The following is an 11,807-nucleotide window of genomic DNA, read 5'->3' on the forward strand; positions in this document are numbered from 1 at the left end:
TTCCACAACCTCTTGATCATATTCGTAAAAGGGATTGTACATTATCTCTAAAATTAAGGTATTTATAAAAAATCCTTTCCCTTGACAACTTTCCTCGACGAAGGAGGTCTTGGATCTTAACACACACTGGATCTGCCTCCTCAACGCCAACATATACAGTGAAAAGATCATCTGCGTCAACGCTGTCATCATCCGACTGCAACTCGCTAACGTCACTGCATGAACATGCCCCAACAGAATCAACTTCCATGTCAGAGTCCTCCCGTTCATCACCCATGTTGTTGTCTTCTCCGTAGGAATTAAATTCACCCCCACTTGAGTAATACGTCCTAGACCAAAACAATACAGACCTTATTTCTTTTTGCCCATTTAAAGCAAAATGTCGAAACCAGGGCGACAAACAAATAAACATTAAATAATAAATGTATCACTTTGTTTGTGTCTTGAGAGGCGCAGCAAATGATGGATAATTTTCGATGGCAAAACTGCCTTCATTAAACATGAATTACTAAATGTTTTCTATCATTTCGCTTTAAATGATCAGCATTAATAAAAAAAGCGATCTGACAATGAATTGAACAGCAAATGCAATTTTGTTTCTAGTAAGTTCTTCATCTTTTTTTCGATATATTTAAGAAATGCAATGACGTCAACATGTAAACGGAACATTTAACTGTCCAGTGAGTCCTTAATCTACTTGTGTTATTCGATATTTTTAGAAAATGCAATGACAAGTCACGAAACTTTTAGTTACTTTTCACAGTCAGACAGATCAAGGTCGGAGTCCGTTGTCCCTCTCCTTGGCCTTTTAGCAGGTTCTTCTTTCTCTTGGTCCTCTTGAGACTGACGCTTAACTCCAAACATGTCCGTAAGTAGTTTTTGACGCACTTTTTTTGGTGTTTTGGAGCTACACTTGGAGTAATGATCTATAACAAGAAAAAAGATCAATGTATTATTGATATGCATATATTTTGAAATGTTCACTGTCTTGTTCGCTGTATTTTCCTATGGCAAGATTTGGTTTGGCACTTTGAAAATAAATACAATGGTCTCATTAATTATCAGGGTCTTCAACACATGGCTTACTGGACTTGCCTGTCTATATGTGACACTCTTTCTTTTTTAGCTTGATTGTTCACCATGCTAGAATTTCACTAGAACCCTTATCAAAATCGAGTGAAATGAAAATCAGAAATGATGTTTTCTATTTATACATCTTGTTTATTAATTGTAATTAATTATTGCAATGGTCCTTAAAATATGAAAATAAATGTTATGCTTGGACTGTCATTTAAATATTGCGAGGTGATCTCATTGTCACTGGGATTTGGTAGTATTGTTAAAAGTTGAAGAGTCAAGAGATATTTAAAAAATCATCAGTACGCTATGTCCAAATGGTTTGTCTTTCCCTTTGATAATTTTGGAGCTGTTTAACCTGATGGCATAACTGTGGTTTGTTAACTGAGGTAGTTACTAAATGAAAGCACTTACTTGGGGGCTTTTTGTTATGTACTCATACTAACATACTATTAGAATCTTGCTAACTCCAACTTAGTACACTATAACTGCCATTTTACTTTGACTTGAAGCCATGTCCCAGTTGAACAATATTTTTCAGTCATTAAATATCAGCTTCCTTGGGGTCCCTTATATCTTGAAATGTTTTTCATTTCCCAAGGCACTTTGAGTAATAGCAGGGTTCTGCTGTATTGATAAATTCTCCTGACCATGCAAAATAGTAATGAACACGCAATTTGGGTGTTAACTGTTTTATCGAGCGGTACACTTCACCCTACTTACAGTTACAGCATCGGAAGCTTCTTTGCTGCAATTTTGCCGCATTCATAGTAAACCCCACACATTTCAAGTGTTGCCACTGGTGGCATTTTACACACTTTATGTAGCCTGTGAGACTTGACTGCTTTCTGCATATGTTGCAATTATTTTTATCACTTTTTTGTGCCTTGTTGTGCTTGCTTTATTTCTTCTATTATCTTCTTTGGCTTTGTTCTCTTGTGGCTGTTCACTGGAGGATTGTACTGGAAAGAACAAAATTTAATGTTTTCAATAACTCAACTACTGTCACGTTCAAACTCTCTGTGAGTGATAATTTATGCTTCAGACATGTTTAACTTAGTAAAAAGATAATCTAATACCTTCTGTGGGAATTTAAGTATCATTTGATGATCACTTGCTGTCCTTGTATTTTTATTGTTATTTTAACATCTTCTGATTTTCTGCAGACCTGCATATTTAACCCTTTCCCACCCAAGAGTTCCATATGGCACAAGACGCAATTATGAGCTCAGTATTTGGTCAATTTGTGTGAAATTTGTACAACCAAAAGATCTTTGAAAGATCTATAAATTGAAGGGATAAAATCATGCCCCCCTCCTTTGTACGTTAAGCAATGCTATAGTTTAGGGGGATAACCAGTATGAACAACGAATAGAGAAATTTTCAATGTTTTTCTTCTTTCGTTTTGGACTTTTCTAACTCTAATATATGACTTCCTCCATCTCTATTGATGTTCTTTATAGCACACTCCAGAAAATACCCTTTATATGGTGTATATCACATGTGGTCTTCCAGTTCATAGTTAGTGATTTAGAAAAATTCCACATTTCCCGCAGGCGGGAAAGGGTTAAAGTACCCCTCTTCCTTTTCTTCCGTTAACGATATTATATGGTTAGGTAGCTCACTTACAACAACTGGTTTCCACTGTATTTGCACTAACGTTTTCTCCACTATCCTCTTCAATGGTCCTTTTCATTTGTTGGCTGCTTCCTTCTGCGGTACCAGTTTTTTTTTGGTTGTCCTCATTACCTGAAACAGGAAAAAATGTGGAGGCAATTGTTACAGATGTGTATAATCCCAGTGATGTATCCAGTGTTATTGTTGTGGTAAATATTGAAATGCATGTACCATAAATGCTAATAAGTAGCAACCTCTTTCCTTTTTGTATTCTCATATTTATCAAGGGGAATAAATTCAGTGCCTTCTTGAATCGATTCCTAGGTGAATAATGGAATATATTCTTAGGAAGATACAGCATTTCTATTTTAAGCTTTCTCTCACTGTTGAACAGTTGGTGTCAAAGTTCTGAAATTTTCCCCATTAATTAGTTTTAATTTTCACCTCCATTGTAAATACTAAGTGCATTCACCCATAACTGAGAACCAGTAAGCCTATTCTATTATCTTGACCTGTACTGCACAGTTAAGGTGGCCAAACACAGTTTTCTAGTATACAGATGTATTTCTACGTACTTCTGAGAACACGAAATTAGCATGGTGCAAGATTAACTAAGAAGGAATAAATTTTGGTACTTCTTGTTGAGTAAGGTGCCGTTGCCATGGCAATGCAGCAAGCTATTAACCGTCCACAAATGATGGTTTTCCTTAATTTTTAGAAAATGCACTCGTTAGATTTTTTTCCATGTTTTGTATCCAGAAAAACTCACAAAATACTGACATAGTGATGCTGCTTTCATGTTATTTTAACAGAGAGATCTCCTGTAAATGTTGGTTTTGCACTTTAATGTTTTGTGAAGTAACCCTCTATTAGATTTGTTTTTGGTTTGTAGGCGAGTTACGCTTTTAGAAAACTACTGTTTTGTCAAATTTTACGAAATTCTAACAAGCGGTTCCTTAGAAAACAGTTCATTTCCATTAAAACAACCAGTCACAATTTTTGCTCAAATGCGCATGCGTGGCTATTTATTTGGTTAGCTCATTGCGAACTCACTTTCTTTGTTCGGCGATAAATGGAGAAGGGTTCACAGACGAGAAACTGAGTTATTTTAAGAACAAAACTCACCTTTGAGATCTATTTCGTATAAAATCGAGGGATCGATAGTATTTGCTTACCACAACCCTAGCGCGCGCTTAATAGCATCACTAACAATCTGTAAAGCGTGTGCAAACTGTGTTCGGCCATTTTAATTGATACAGAATCACTCAATGAAATTGACTTCAAGTGTATTAATTTTTTTTTCTAAAATGTGACCCTCCACGGGAAAACAGGGACAAAGGTGATAGCACGCTCACAACACGCTTCCACTTTAAAACAAAAGAATTTGATTTTAGCACGCTTAAGGCGTGTTCAGAATCTTGCCTCATTACTGAATCTTTTGTTTCGCAGGACACGCTAAAAACAATAAAAAGCGTGACCTAGCGAACAAAGAAGCGTGATCGATCGAACAAAAAGGCGTGTTAATCTCAACAACAAAAGGCTGCGTGCGAAAAAACACAGCACGCTGGCCGTGCGAAAACGCACGCAAAGCGTGACCAGTCTATTTTTTTGAAGAAAGACTGTTTCACAAACCAGACTTAAAATCAGAAATACCTTTTCAAAGCATGTTGTCGACTTGCCATTCCTTATTCGCAAAAAGCCGAAAACTTTGTGCTATCGATAATTACATCCATCGCTCTACACATTTGCGAATTTTCAAAGCAAGCTTTGCATTGTGTTCCTGGCTTAGTACGAGGGTAACTTCGGTTCACACCAATTCCTTTCTATTTTGTTTTCAATAACCAGCGACGAGCGGCCGCGAAGAGCACGACCAGCGACGCCATTTTCGCGAGGCGAGAATATTCGGTCCCAGTGTTAACGCGGCTTAGCTCGTGGGGGGGGGGAGGCCGCCTGGTCTTTCGCGAGCGAAATCAAAACATCGCCTTAACAATCTCGAGGGTTTAGTTTGATTTCCACTCGCTTTCCCAAAGCTTAGTCTCTTGTCCTATAGTGTACCAAACGTGAGCGAGTTTTTTGGTAAAATTCGTTGAAAACGAAAACAGTTCGCTTGTCATGACCCCAATTAAGTTTATGTACAGCGTGCAGCAATTTTATGGACTAGTTACTTTCATTGACATTGAATCACTGGAAAACCTTCTTTCAAACAGTTTTTCTGAAATCACCTAGCGCACTAAATCTGGATTTTATTGACATTTTCTTATCCGTTTTTGAGGGCCAATTGTGAATCAAAAATAAAAAAAAAACACGTTAACGGGTACAAGGTTAACCCTAAAGTTTTTATCACTAGAGTTATAAACAATAATGAACTGTCGAATATTTCAAAGCCACACTTTAATTAAATAATCTATCAGAACTTACAAAATAATCCGGCGAACACCCATAAGCAGCTAAATACTTCTATACTTCACATCAATGGTTTCCTTAATTTTCGAACGAATTTGATGTTTAGAAAAAAACAATACACGCTCAGTCGATGTCTACATTGTAATACAACTTTTCAGTAAACTTTGTTACTCTTCGAGTTTTTCTAACTTGCTTGGATTTTCAATCTCTTAACAACAGTTCTTCTTTTCCCTCTACACTTAGAGTTTATCTTTACACGAATATTCTCCCATTGCGCTGCAAAAGATGGAGAATCAAACTTACGCCGCAGAACAGATTCAAGAAATGCTAACTTGTGTTCGTCTAGTTTTTTGTAGCCAAATGTCCCTGCAGTGTTGCCGTTTACCAATTCATCTTCACTAAAAAGAACGTCGACACAAGCCAAGGCGGTTGTAGACACCTGCGAGCCCATGAAGGTGATCGCTTCCACTTTTCGACGTTGTTCATCTGTGGGTCCAAAGGTACAATGGTTCGCTGGCGGACTGTTCAGCTGTATGGTTCTCAATGGTGGTCTCGATGGTAAATTGATAGCGGATGCTACAGGTGATGGAGCTGAAAGACCTGGAAGAGGACTTTCTATCGAGGCGTTGCCGGAGTTATCATAGCTGTCGTGGCACATGTCGGGTAGGTCAGACAACAGCTCGCTCAATAGCGGTCCAGGCGATTTTCTTATGTCGTCTTGCCTCTGGTCTTTTACGGCAGTCAGCTGGGCGACAATCTGAGCGAGACTTCGTACTTGCTGCTTTAGGTCTTCCATGACGTCTACAAAGTCTGTTTGGACTGCAGCATCTGATGTCTGTGGTTTTTGAAGAGTCTTCCCAGTGTCACATTGGATGCTCGCGTCTTTCTTTTTCGGCAATCGCTGCTGTTTTAAGCGTGCTTCCCTTGCATCCCGTTCGGCTAAGAATGCGTGCAACCTCCTAACCTGTGGCATAATAAGTAATTTTTAGCTTAGTACATTAGAATTTACCAGATTCCAAGCTAGTAGAAACCTAATCGGAAAAACATTCACTAAACATTCGACTTCTCCGCCTGTCAAAAATTTATTCCTCGCAAAAACAAATTTCCTTCACTGAAGGAGGCTGTAATATTATTAACCTAATTACTCTTTCCCACGTATTTAATGTCAGTAAATAGTCATAGAAACCGTAACACAGGTGGTCCGAGTGAAGGTATCCGGTCGTTTTGCTATACGGTCGTGTCGCTACACCGTTAAGTAAGAAAATGTGATTTTTTTTCTCGTTCTTAAAGTGAGTTCGGGTGAAAAATTATCTTCGCTGTTTCTGCGTTACACACTGTTAGTATCAGGAGTAAATTGAGCTCAAATATTAGAGTATATGTCAATTTTAAAAAATAGCGAATCGACTAAACTGCAGTGTAGCGAAAAGGCTTTGGAGCAAAAGCGGTGTGAATTAAAACGAAAGACTAACTCCATAGAGAGGGCGAATGTACGGGCAAAAAAATCTACAGATCAATCACTTTTCTCAAGGTTGCTAACTTCAGAATAGTAGAATAGTGGTTGAAAGCCAAAACGATGTACTTAACTAAAAGGTAAGCTTTCATAGTCTGTAACATTCAATAACGGTTAGCTGTCTTTCTGTACGCTCTTCTTATAAATTTTTATAGCCTCATCTCACGTGCACTTTACTAAGAAAAATTACGAGTGCGGCTTTTGATAGCCTCCCACGCAGTTGTTTTTAGTGGACTCGTATTACCTCCTAATACGAGTCCCCTAAAAATAACTGCATGGGAGGCTAGGGGTTTGAAAAAATGTTTCTTTCTTTCCTGTGGGTGCTGGGGATCAAACTGCTCGCACAAAATGACTTTTTACGCATAAATTACACAAGTTCTGTAGTAATTTTGAAAGGACAGACTACAATGTTTGAAAGTTAATTCGATGGTTCATTGAGCAATCATATCCATAGTGCACGCGTTAGGAAGCCATGTAGACTGCAAGCAGTCCCTTTCTGGATAGTCGAGAGGTTGCGCAAAATAGCCGAGCGCGAAAAAACTGGAGCAAACGAGCGGAGGGGGGCTTGGGGAAAGGCGTGAAAAAGGGGAAAGGAAAAGAAAGGGCCTTTCTTTTCCTTCTCTCCCCCAGTCTCTTCTCGTTTATTTCTCCTCGCTCCAGTCTCGCTGCGCTGTGAGCGCACCATCTCGACTGACCAGAAAGGGCCTGCTTGCAGTCTAGAAGCCATGTTACTAAAATCACCAAATTTTCTATCGTAACCCGACGAAACTACTCGAACTGTTCGGTAATCAAAATCTAATTCAATCGAACCTAATCGAATGATTGGGTTAGATTTAGTTCGGCAATCGAACCCAAAAAATTGTGTGAGAGTTCGATTGCGTTGGATTTCCGAACCCAATCGAAATTAATTGAACTGTGCAAACCATCAGTCGAAATAGACAAGAATTCTGTAAAGTCTTTTTTAGCATGCAAGAACAACAAAGAATTAGGTGAAACGAACAATAGATTGATGTAGCTTTACTGAAGCATCAATTTATGATCCCCTACTGTCATCATTTTTAATAATTTTTAATCGAATGTGTGCCAACTTCGGCCACCGAACCTAATCAAACTCAATCAAAGTTCGATTACTCCAATTTTTTTGTGAGAGTTGGATTGTGTTCGATTGTTGAACTCAATCGAACCCGATCGTTCGATTAAGCTCGATAAATGAAATGTTCGATTTGGTTCGAGAAGTTTCGTCGGGTCATAAGTAAAACGATGAATTGACCTCTATAATGGGCAGAAAAAAGGACATGCTGTGTACAGTATTGTCACATTTTGTTCGGTTTCAGTCTGAAAAAAACCAACTTACCTCATCATCTTCGTCCACGTGTGTTTTATTTCTCTTCGCGCTCGGTTCCAAGGTCGGTTCTTCTCTGGTCCTCTTTTTGGAGTGGGCAACTTCCTCGAATAGATCCGCGTTTTCTGGGTCTTCAACAAAAGAGTTCTCCTCCTGGTTAAGCTTCTCCTCGTTATCTGAAAAGAAATCATATCAGTTAGTTCTACAATTAATTATTTTAATAGCAGATAACTCACTTAAACCTTAAAACAATAAAATCGTAGTATGGAGAGTTAGCTTACCATTTGCTGCAATAACCATTGCGTCCAGTTGTTTGCCACTGGTTCTGACTGTGACCATGGTTCTGCTTTCTGGACCGACGTCGGAAAATGGCTCCCCAGTATCTCTCCTTCTAATTTTTTTTGTTTCAACAATGCATGTTGTTTTATCGATACTGAAGTAAACGAGGCATAGTTTAGGAATTTTAACAAGACTGCGGAAGACCATGTTGATGGTGTTCAAGCAATACGCACAACTGGATAATCTTATTGACGCCTATTTATACACGTTACCCAATAATACGCTTAATTCTTTTGAATCCTTTCATGACAATAGGTGTGAAATAGACGCGTGTTTAAGCTGCATATATAATTATAACAATTACTCTAACCGAGGTGAGAACTTTTACAAAGCTTTCATGTTGTTGTTGTTTTTCTTTCCCTTTTAGTTTTAGAAGAGGTTTGTGTCAGTAAAGCAAGTGGCGTAACAAGATGTAAGTTGTCTTGATAAAACAGAATTAAACGGTTTCGTTCCTTTTCTTTTTCGCTGAAAAGTGTTGAGCAGCAGCGAACGGATTTTTTTTTTTTACACGCGCGCACTCGAACAAAACGACTCACGCATACAAAGACAAATCTCATTCACAATTCGGTTAGTTTTGCAGAAAAGTGTTGAGCAGCAGCCAACGGATTTTTTTTTTTTTACACGCGCGCACTCAAACAAAACGACTTACGCATACAAAGACAAAATTCATTCACAATTCAATTAGTTTCACAGAAAAGTGTTGAGCAGCAGCGAAAGAATTTTTTTTTTTACACGCGCGCCGGCACCCAAACAAAACAACTGACGCATACAAAGACAAATCTCATTCACAATTCGGTTAGTTTCGCAGAAAAGTGTTGAGCAGCAGCAAACGGATTTTTTTTTTTTTTTTTTACACGCGCGCCGGCACCCAAACAAAACAACTTACGCATACAAAGACAAATCTCATTCACAATTCGGTTAGTTTCGCAGAAAAGTGTTGAGCAGCAGCAAACGGATTTTTTTTTTTTTTTTTTACACGCGCGCCGGCACTCAAACAAAACGACTCACGCATACAAAGACAAATCTCATTCACAATTCGGTTGGTTTCGCAGAAAAGTGTTGAGCAGTAGTGAACGGACTTTTTTTTTTTTTTACACGCGCACACTCAAACAAAACAACTTACGCCGCAAAGATAAAACTCATTCACAATTCGGTTAGTTTCGCTGAAAAGTGTTGAGCAGCTGCGAAAGGATTTTTTTTTTTTTACACGCGCGCACTCGAACAAAACGACTTACGCATACAAAGACAAATCTCATTCACAATTCGGTTAGTTTTGCAGAAAAGTGTTGAGCAGCAGCGAAAGAATTTTTTTTTACACGCGCGCGGGCACTCAAACAAAACGACTCACGCATACAAAGACAAATCTCATTCACAATTCGGTTAGTTTTGCAGAAAAGTGTTGAACAGCAGCGAACGGATTTTTTACTTGCACGCGCGCACTCAAACAAAACGACTTACGCATACAAAGACAAAATTCATTCACAATTCAATTAGTTTCACAGAAAAGTGTTGAGCAGCAGCGAAAGAATTTTTTTTTTTACACGCGCGCGGGCACTCAAACAAAAGGACTTATGCATACAAAGACAAAACTCATTCACAATTCGGTTAGTTTCACAGAAAAGTGTTGTGCAGCAGCAGACGGATTTTTTTTTTACACGCGCACACTCAAACAAAACGACTTACGCGTACAAAGATAAAACTCATTCACAATTCGGTTAGTTTCGCAGAAAAGTGTTGAGCAGCAGCCAACGGTTTTTTTTTTTTTTTACACGCGCGCCGGCACTCAAACAAAACGACTCACGCATACAAAGACAAAACTCATTCACAATTCGGTTAGTTTCGCAGAAGAGTGTTGAGCAGCAGCGAAAGGATTTTTTTTTTTTTTTACACGCGCGCCGGCACTCAAACAAAACGACTTACGCATCAAAGACAAATCTCATTCACAATTCGGTTAGTTTCGCAGAAAAGTGTTGTGCAGCAGCCAACAGATTTTTTTTTGACACGTGCGCACTCAAAAAAAACGACTTACACATACAAAGACAAATCTCATTCACAATTCGGTTAGTTTTGCAGAAAAGTGTTGAACAGCAGCGAACGGATTTTTTATTTACACGCGCGCACTCAAACAAAACGACTTACGCATACAAAGACAAAATTCATTCACAATTCAATTAGTTTCACAGAAAAGTGTTGAGCAGCAGCGAAAGAATTTTTTTTTTTTTTACACGCGCGCGGGCACTCAAACAAAAGGATTTACGCATACAAAGACAAATCTCATTCACAATTCGGTTAGTTTTGCAGAAAAGTGTTGAACAGCAGCGAACGGATTTTTTATTTGCACGCGCGCACTCAAACAAAACGACTTACGCATACAAAGACAAAATTCATTCACAATTCAATTAGTTTCACAGAAAAGTGTTGAGCAGCAGCGAAAGAATTTTTTTTTTTACACGCGCGCGGGCACTCAAACAAAACGACTTACGCATACAAAGACAAAACTCATTCACAATTCGGTTAGTTTTGCAGAAAAGTGTTGAACAGCAGCGCGCACGCCAAAGAAAAATACACACGAACAAGTCTTTTAAGCTTTGAAGTCATAGTAAATTTAATTTTTGATACAAACTAACACTGAAACTAAAGGGTCTCAATTACACTTAATTCTCAGTTCTTGAATCATAACACTTGAAGAACATTATTCTGAAAAAGGTAATAACAGCAACTAATAACAATACAAAATTCAATTCAGTTTTTATTGTGGCACTGGTGGTGCGACTAAGTTCTCTGTCCCGTCTCGGCAAAATTCACGGATTTCCTTGAACAAATATTCTGCACGTTCTCGACTGATACCACTCGGTGAAATTGTGGGTGGGAGTTCGCCTGCTTCTGGTGCTCTTCCATTTCGAAGGAGGTTTACAGCCTTCTCTTCTGAGTACCAATACTGCTTACAAAACACCGTGCCTGGATAGTCCTTGTGGAAGCGAAAATGATAGTAAGATTTAATCTGTGGTAGCTTTTTAAAGTAATGTCCGAGGAAGGTCATCCAGTCATATGTTGGAATTAACACTGTTCCATTATGAAGGCCAACCAGTTCGGCTACGTTCACAGTTGCAGATTCTTCGACAGCTTTGGCGATGTCAAACAGAGATGAAATGAAGGTGCGCCTTGTTTTTTGTTTTAGAAGTCCAAAACACCAGTCTGGGGAAAACTTGGTGTGTCCTGGTATCAAAAAGTTGTAGTATATTACCTCGTGAAGGCCGGTCATAACACGCCACATGTAGTACCAAAGAAAAGCGGAATTCTTATTTTGAGCACCACAGTTGTCTGCATGAAGTTGCACTTCTGTCTCACCCAGTCCATGGCGCTGGAAGAAGTAGTGTACATACGAAATCGTACTATTAGCACCTTTTCCAGTTATCACATTCTCGTCGATGAGAAAGTTCACCTGTCTAGGTATAGCTTCGCAACAAACACCAAATATGGCGCATTTCCGTGGGGTCTTCAAGTAAATAGGCCCTGGCT

At 38.8% G+C, this 11,807-nt stretch overlaps 3 protein-coding genes across 3 annotated transcripts in view; all 3 read right to left on the reverse strand.

Moving 5' to 3' along the window:
- Window positions 1–1,284: 1,284 nt before the first annotated feature.
- LOC146482171 (uncharacterized) overlaps window positions 1,285–11,807 on the reverse strand; it is a 17,306-nt gene continuing 6,783 nt past the window's right edge. Inside the window, exons 2-3 of the mRNA XM_085107453.1 lie at window positions 2,707–2,826; window positions 1,285–2,039 (exon numbers count right to left, since the gene is read on the reverse strand). Of these exons, the coding sequence (XP_084963579.1) occupies window positions 1,897–2,039; window positions 2,707–2,826 (263 nt within the window). The 3' untranslated portion in view covers window positions 1,285–1,896. The remainder of the gene's footprint in view (window positions 2,040–2,706; window positions 2,827–11,807) is intronic.
- On the reverse strand, window positions 5,282–8,351 carry LOC146482172 (uncharacterized). Its single transcript, XM_085107358.1, has 3 exons — window positions 8,231–8,351; window positions 7,962–8,125; window positions 5,282–6,061 (listed from the first exon to the last, which is right to left on the reverse strand). The coding sequence occupies exons 1-3, from the start codon at window positions 8,286–8,288 to the stop codon at window positions 5,282–5,284; spliced, it is 1,002 nt and encodes a 333-aa protein (XP_084963484.1). The 5' UTR covers window positions 8,289–8,351.
- The window catches only part of LOC146482173 (uncharacterized), a 2,095-nt gene continuing 1,162 nt past the window's right edge, over window positions 10,875–11,807 (reverse strand). Inside the window, exon 1 of the mRNA XM_085107359.1 lies at window positions 10,875–11,807. This exon is cut by the window's right edge and continues 1,162 nt beyond it. Coding sequence (XP_084963485.1) covers window positions 11,038–11,807 — 770 coding nt within the window. The 3' untranslated portion in view covers window positions 10,875–11,037.

Source organism: Pavona decussata, unplaced genomic scaffold (genome assembly GCF_977016875.1).
Source record: "Pavona decussata unplaced genomic scaffold, jaPavDecu1.1 SCAFFOLD_47, whole genome shotgun sequence".
Classification (NCBI taxonomy): domain Eukaryota; kingdom Metazoa; phylum Cnidaria; class Anthozoa; order Scleractinia; family Agariciidae; genus Pavona; species Pavona decussata.

Coding starts and splice junctions, on each gene's coding strand:
- LOC146482172 (XM_085107358.1), bottom strand. CDS start 8,288: ATGGTCACAGTCAGAACCAGTGGCAAACAACTGGACGCAATGGTTATT. Junction 8,126..8,230: donor AATGGTTATTGCAGCAAATG/GTAAGCTAACTC, acceptor ATTTCTTTTCAG/ATAACGAGGAGAAGCTTAAC. Junction 6,062..7,961: donor ACGTGGACGAAGATGATGAG/GTAAGTTGGTTT, acceptor ATTATGCCACAG/GTTAGGAGGTTGCACGCATT.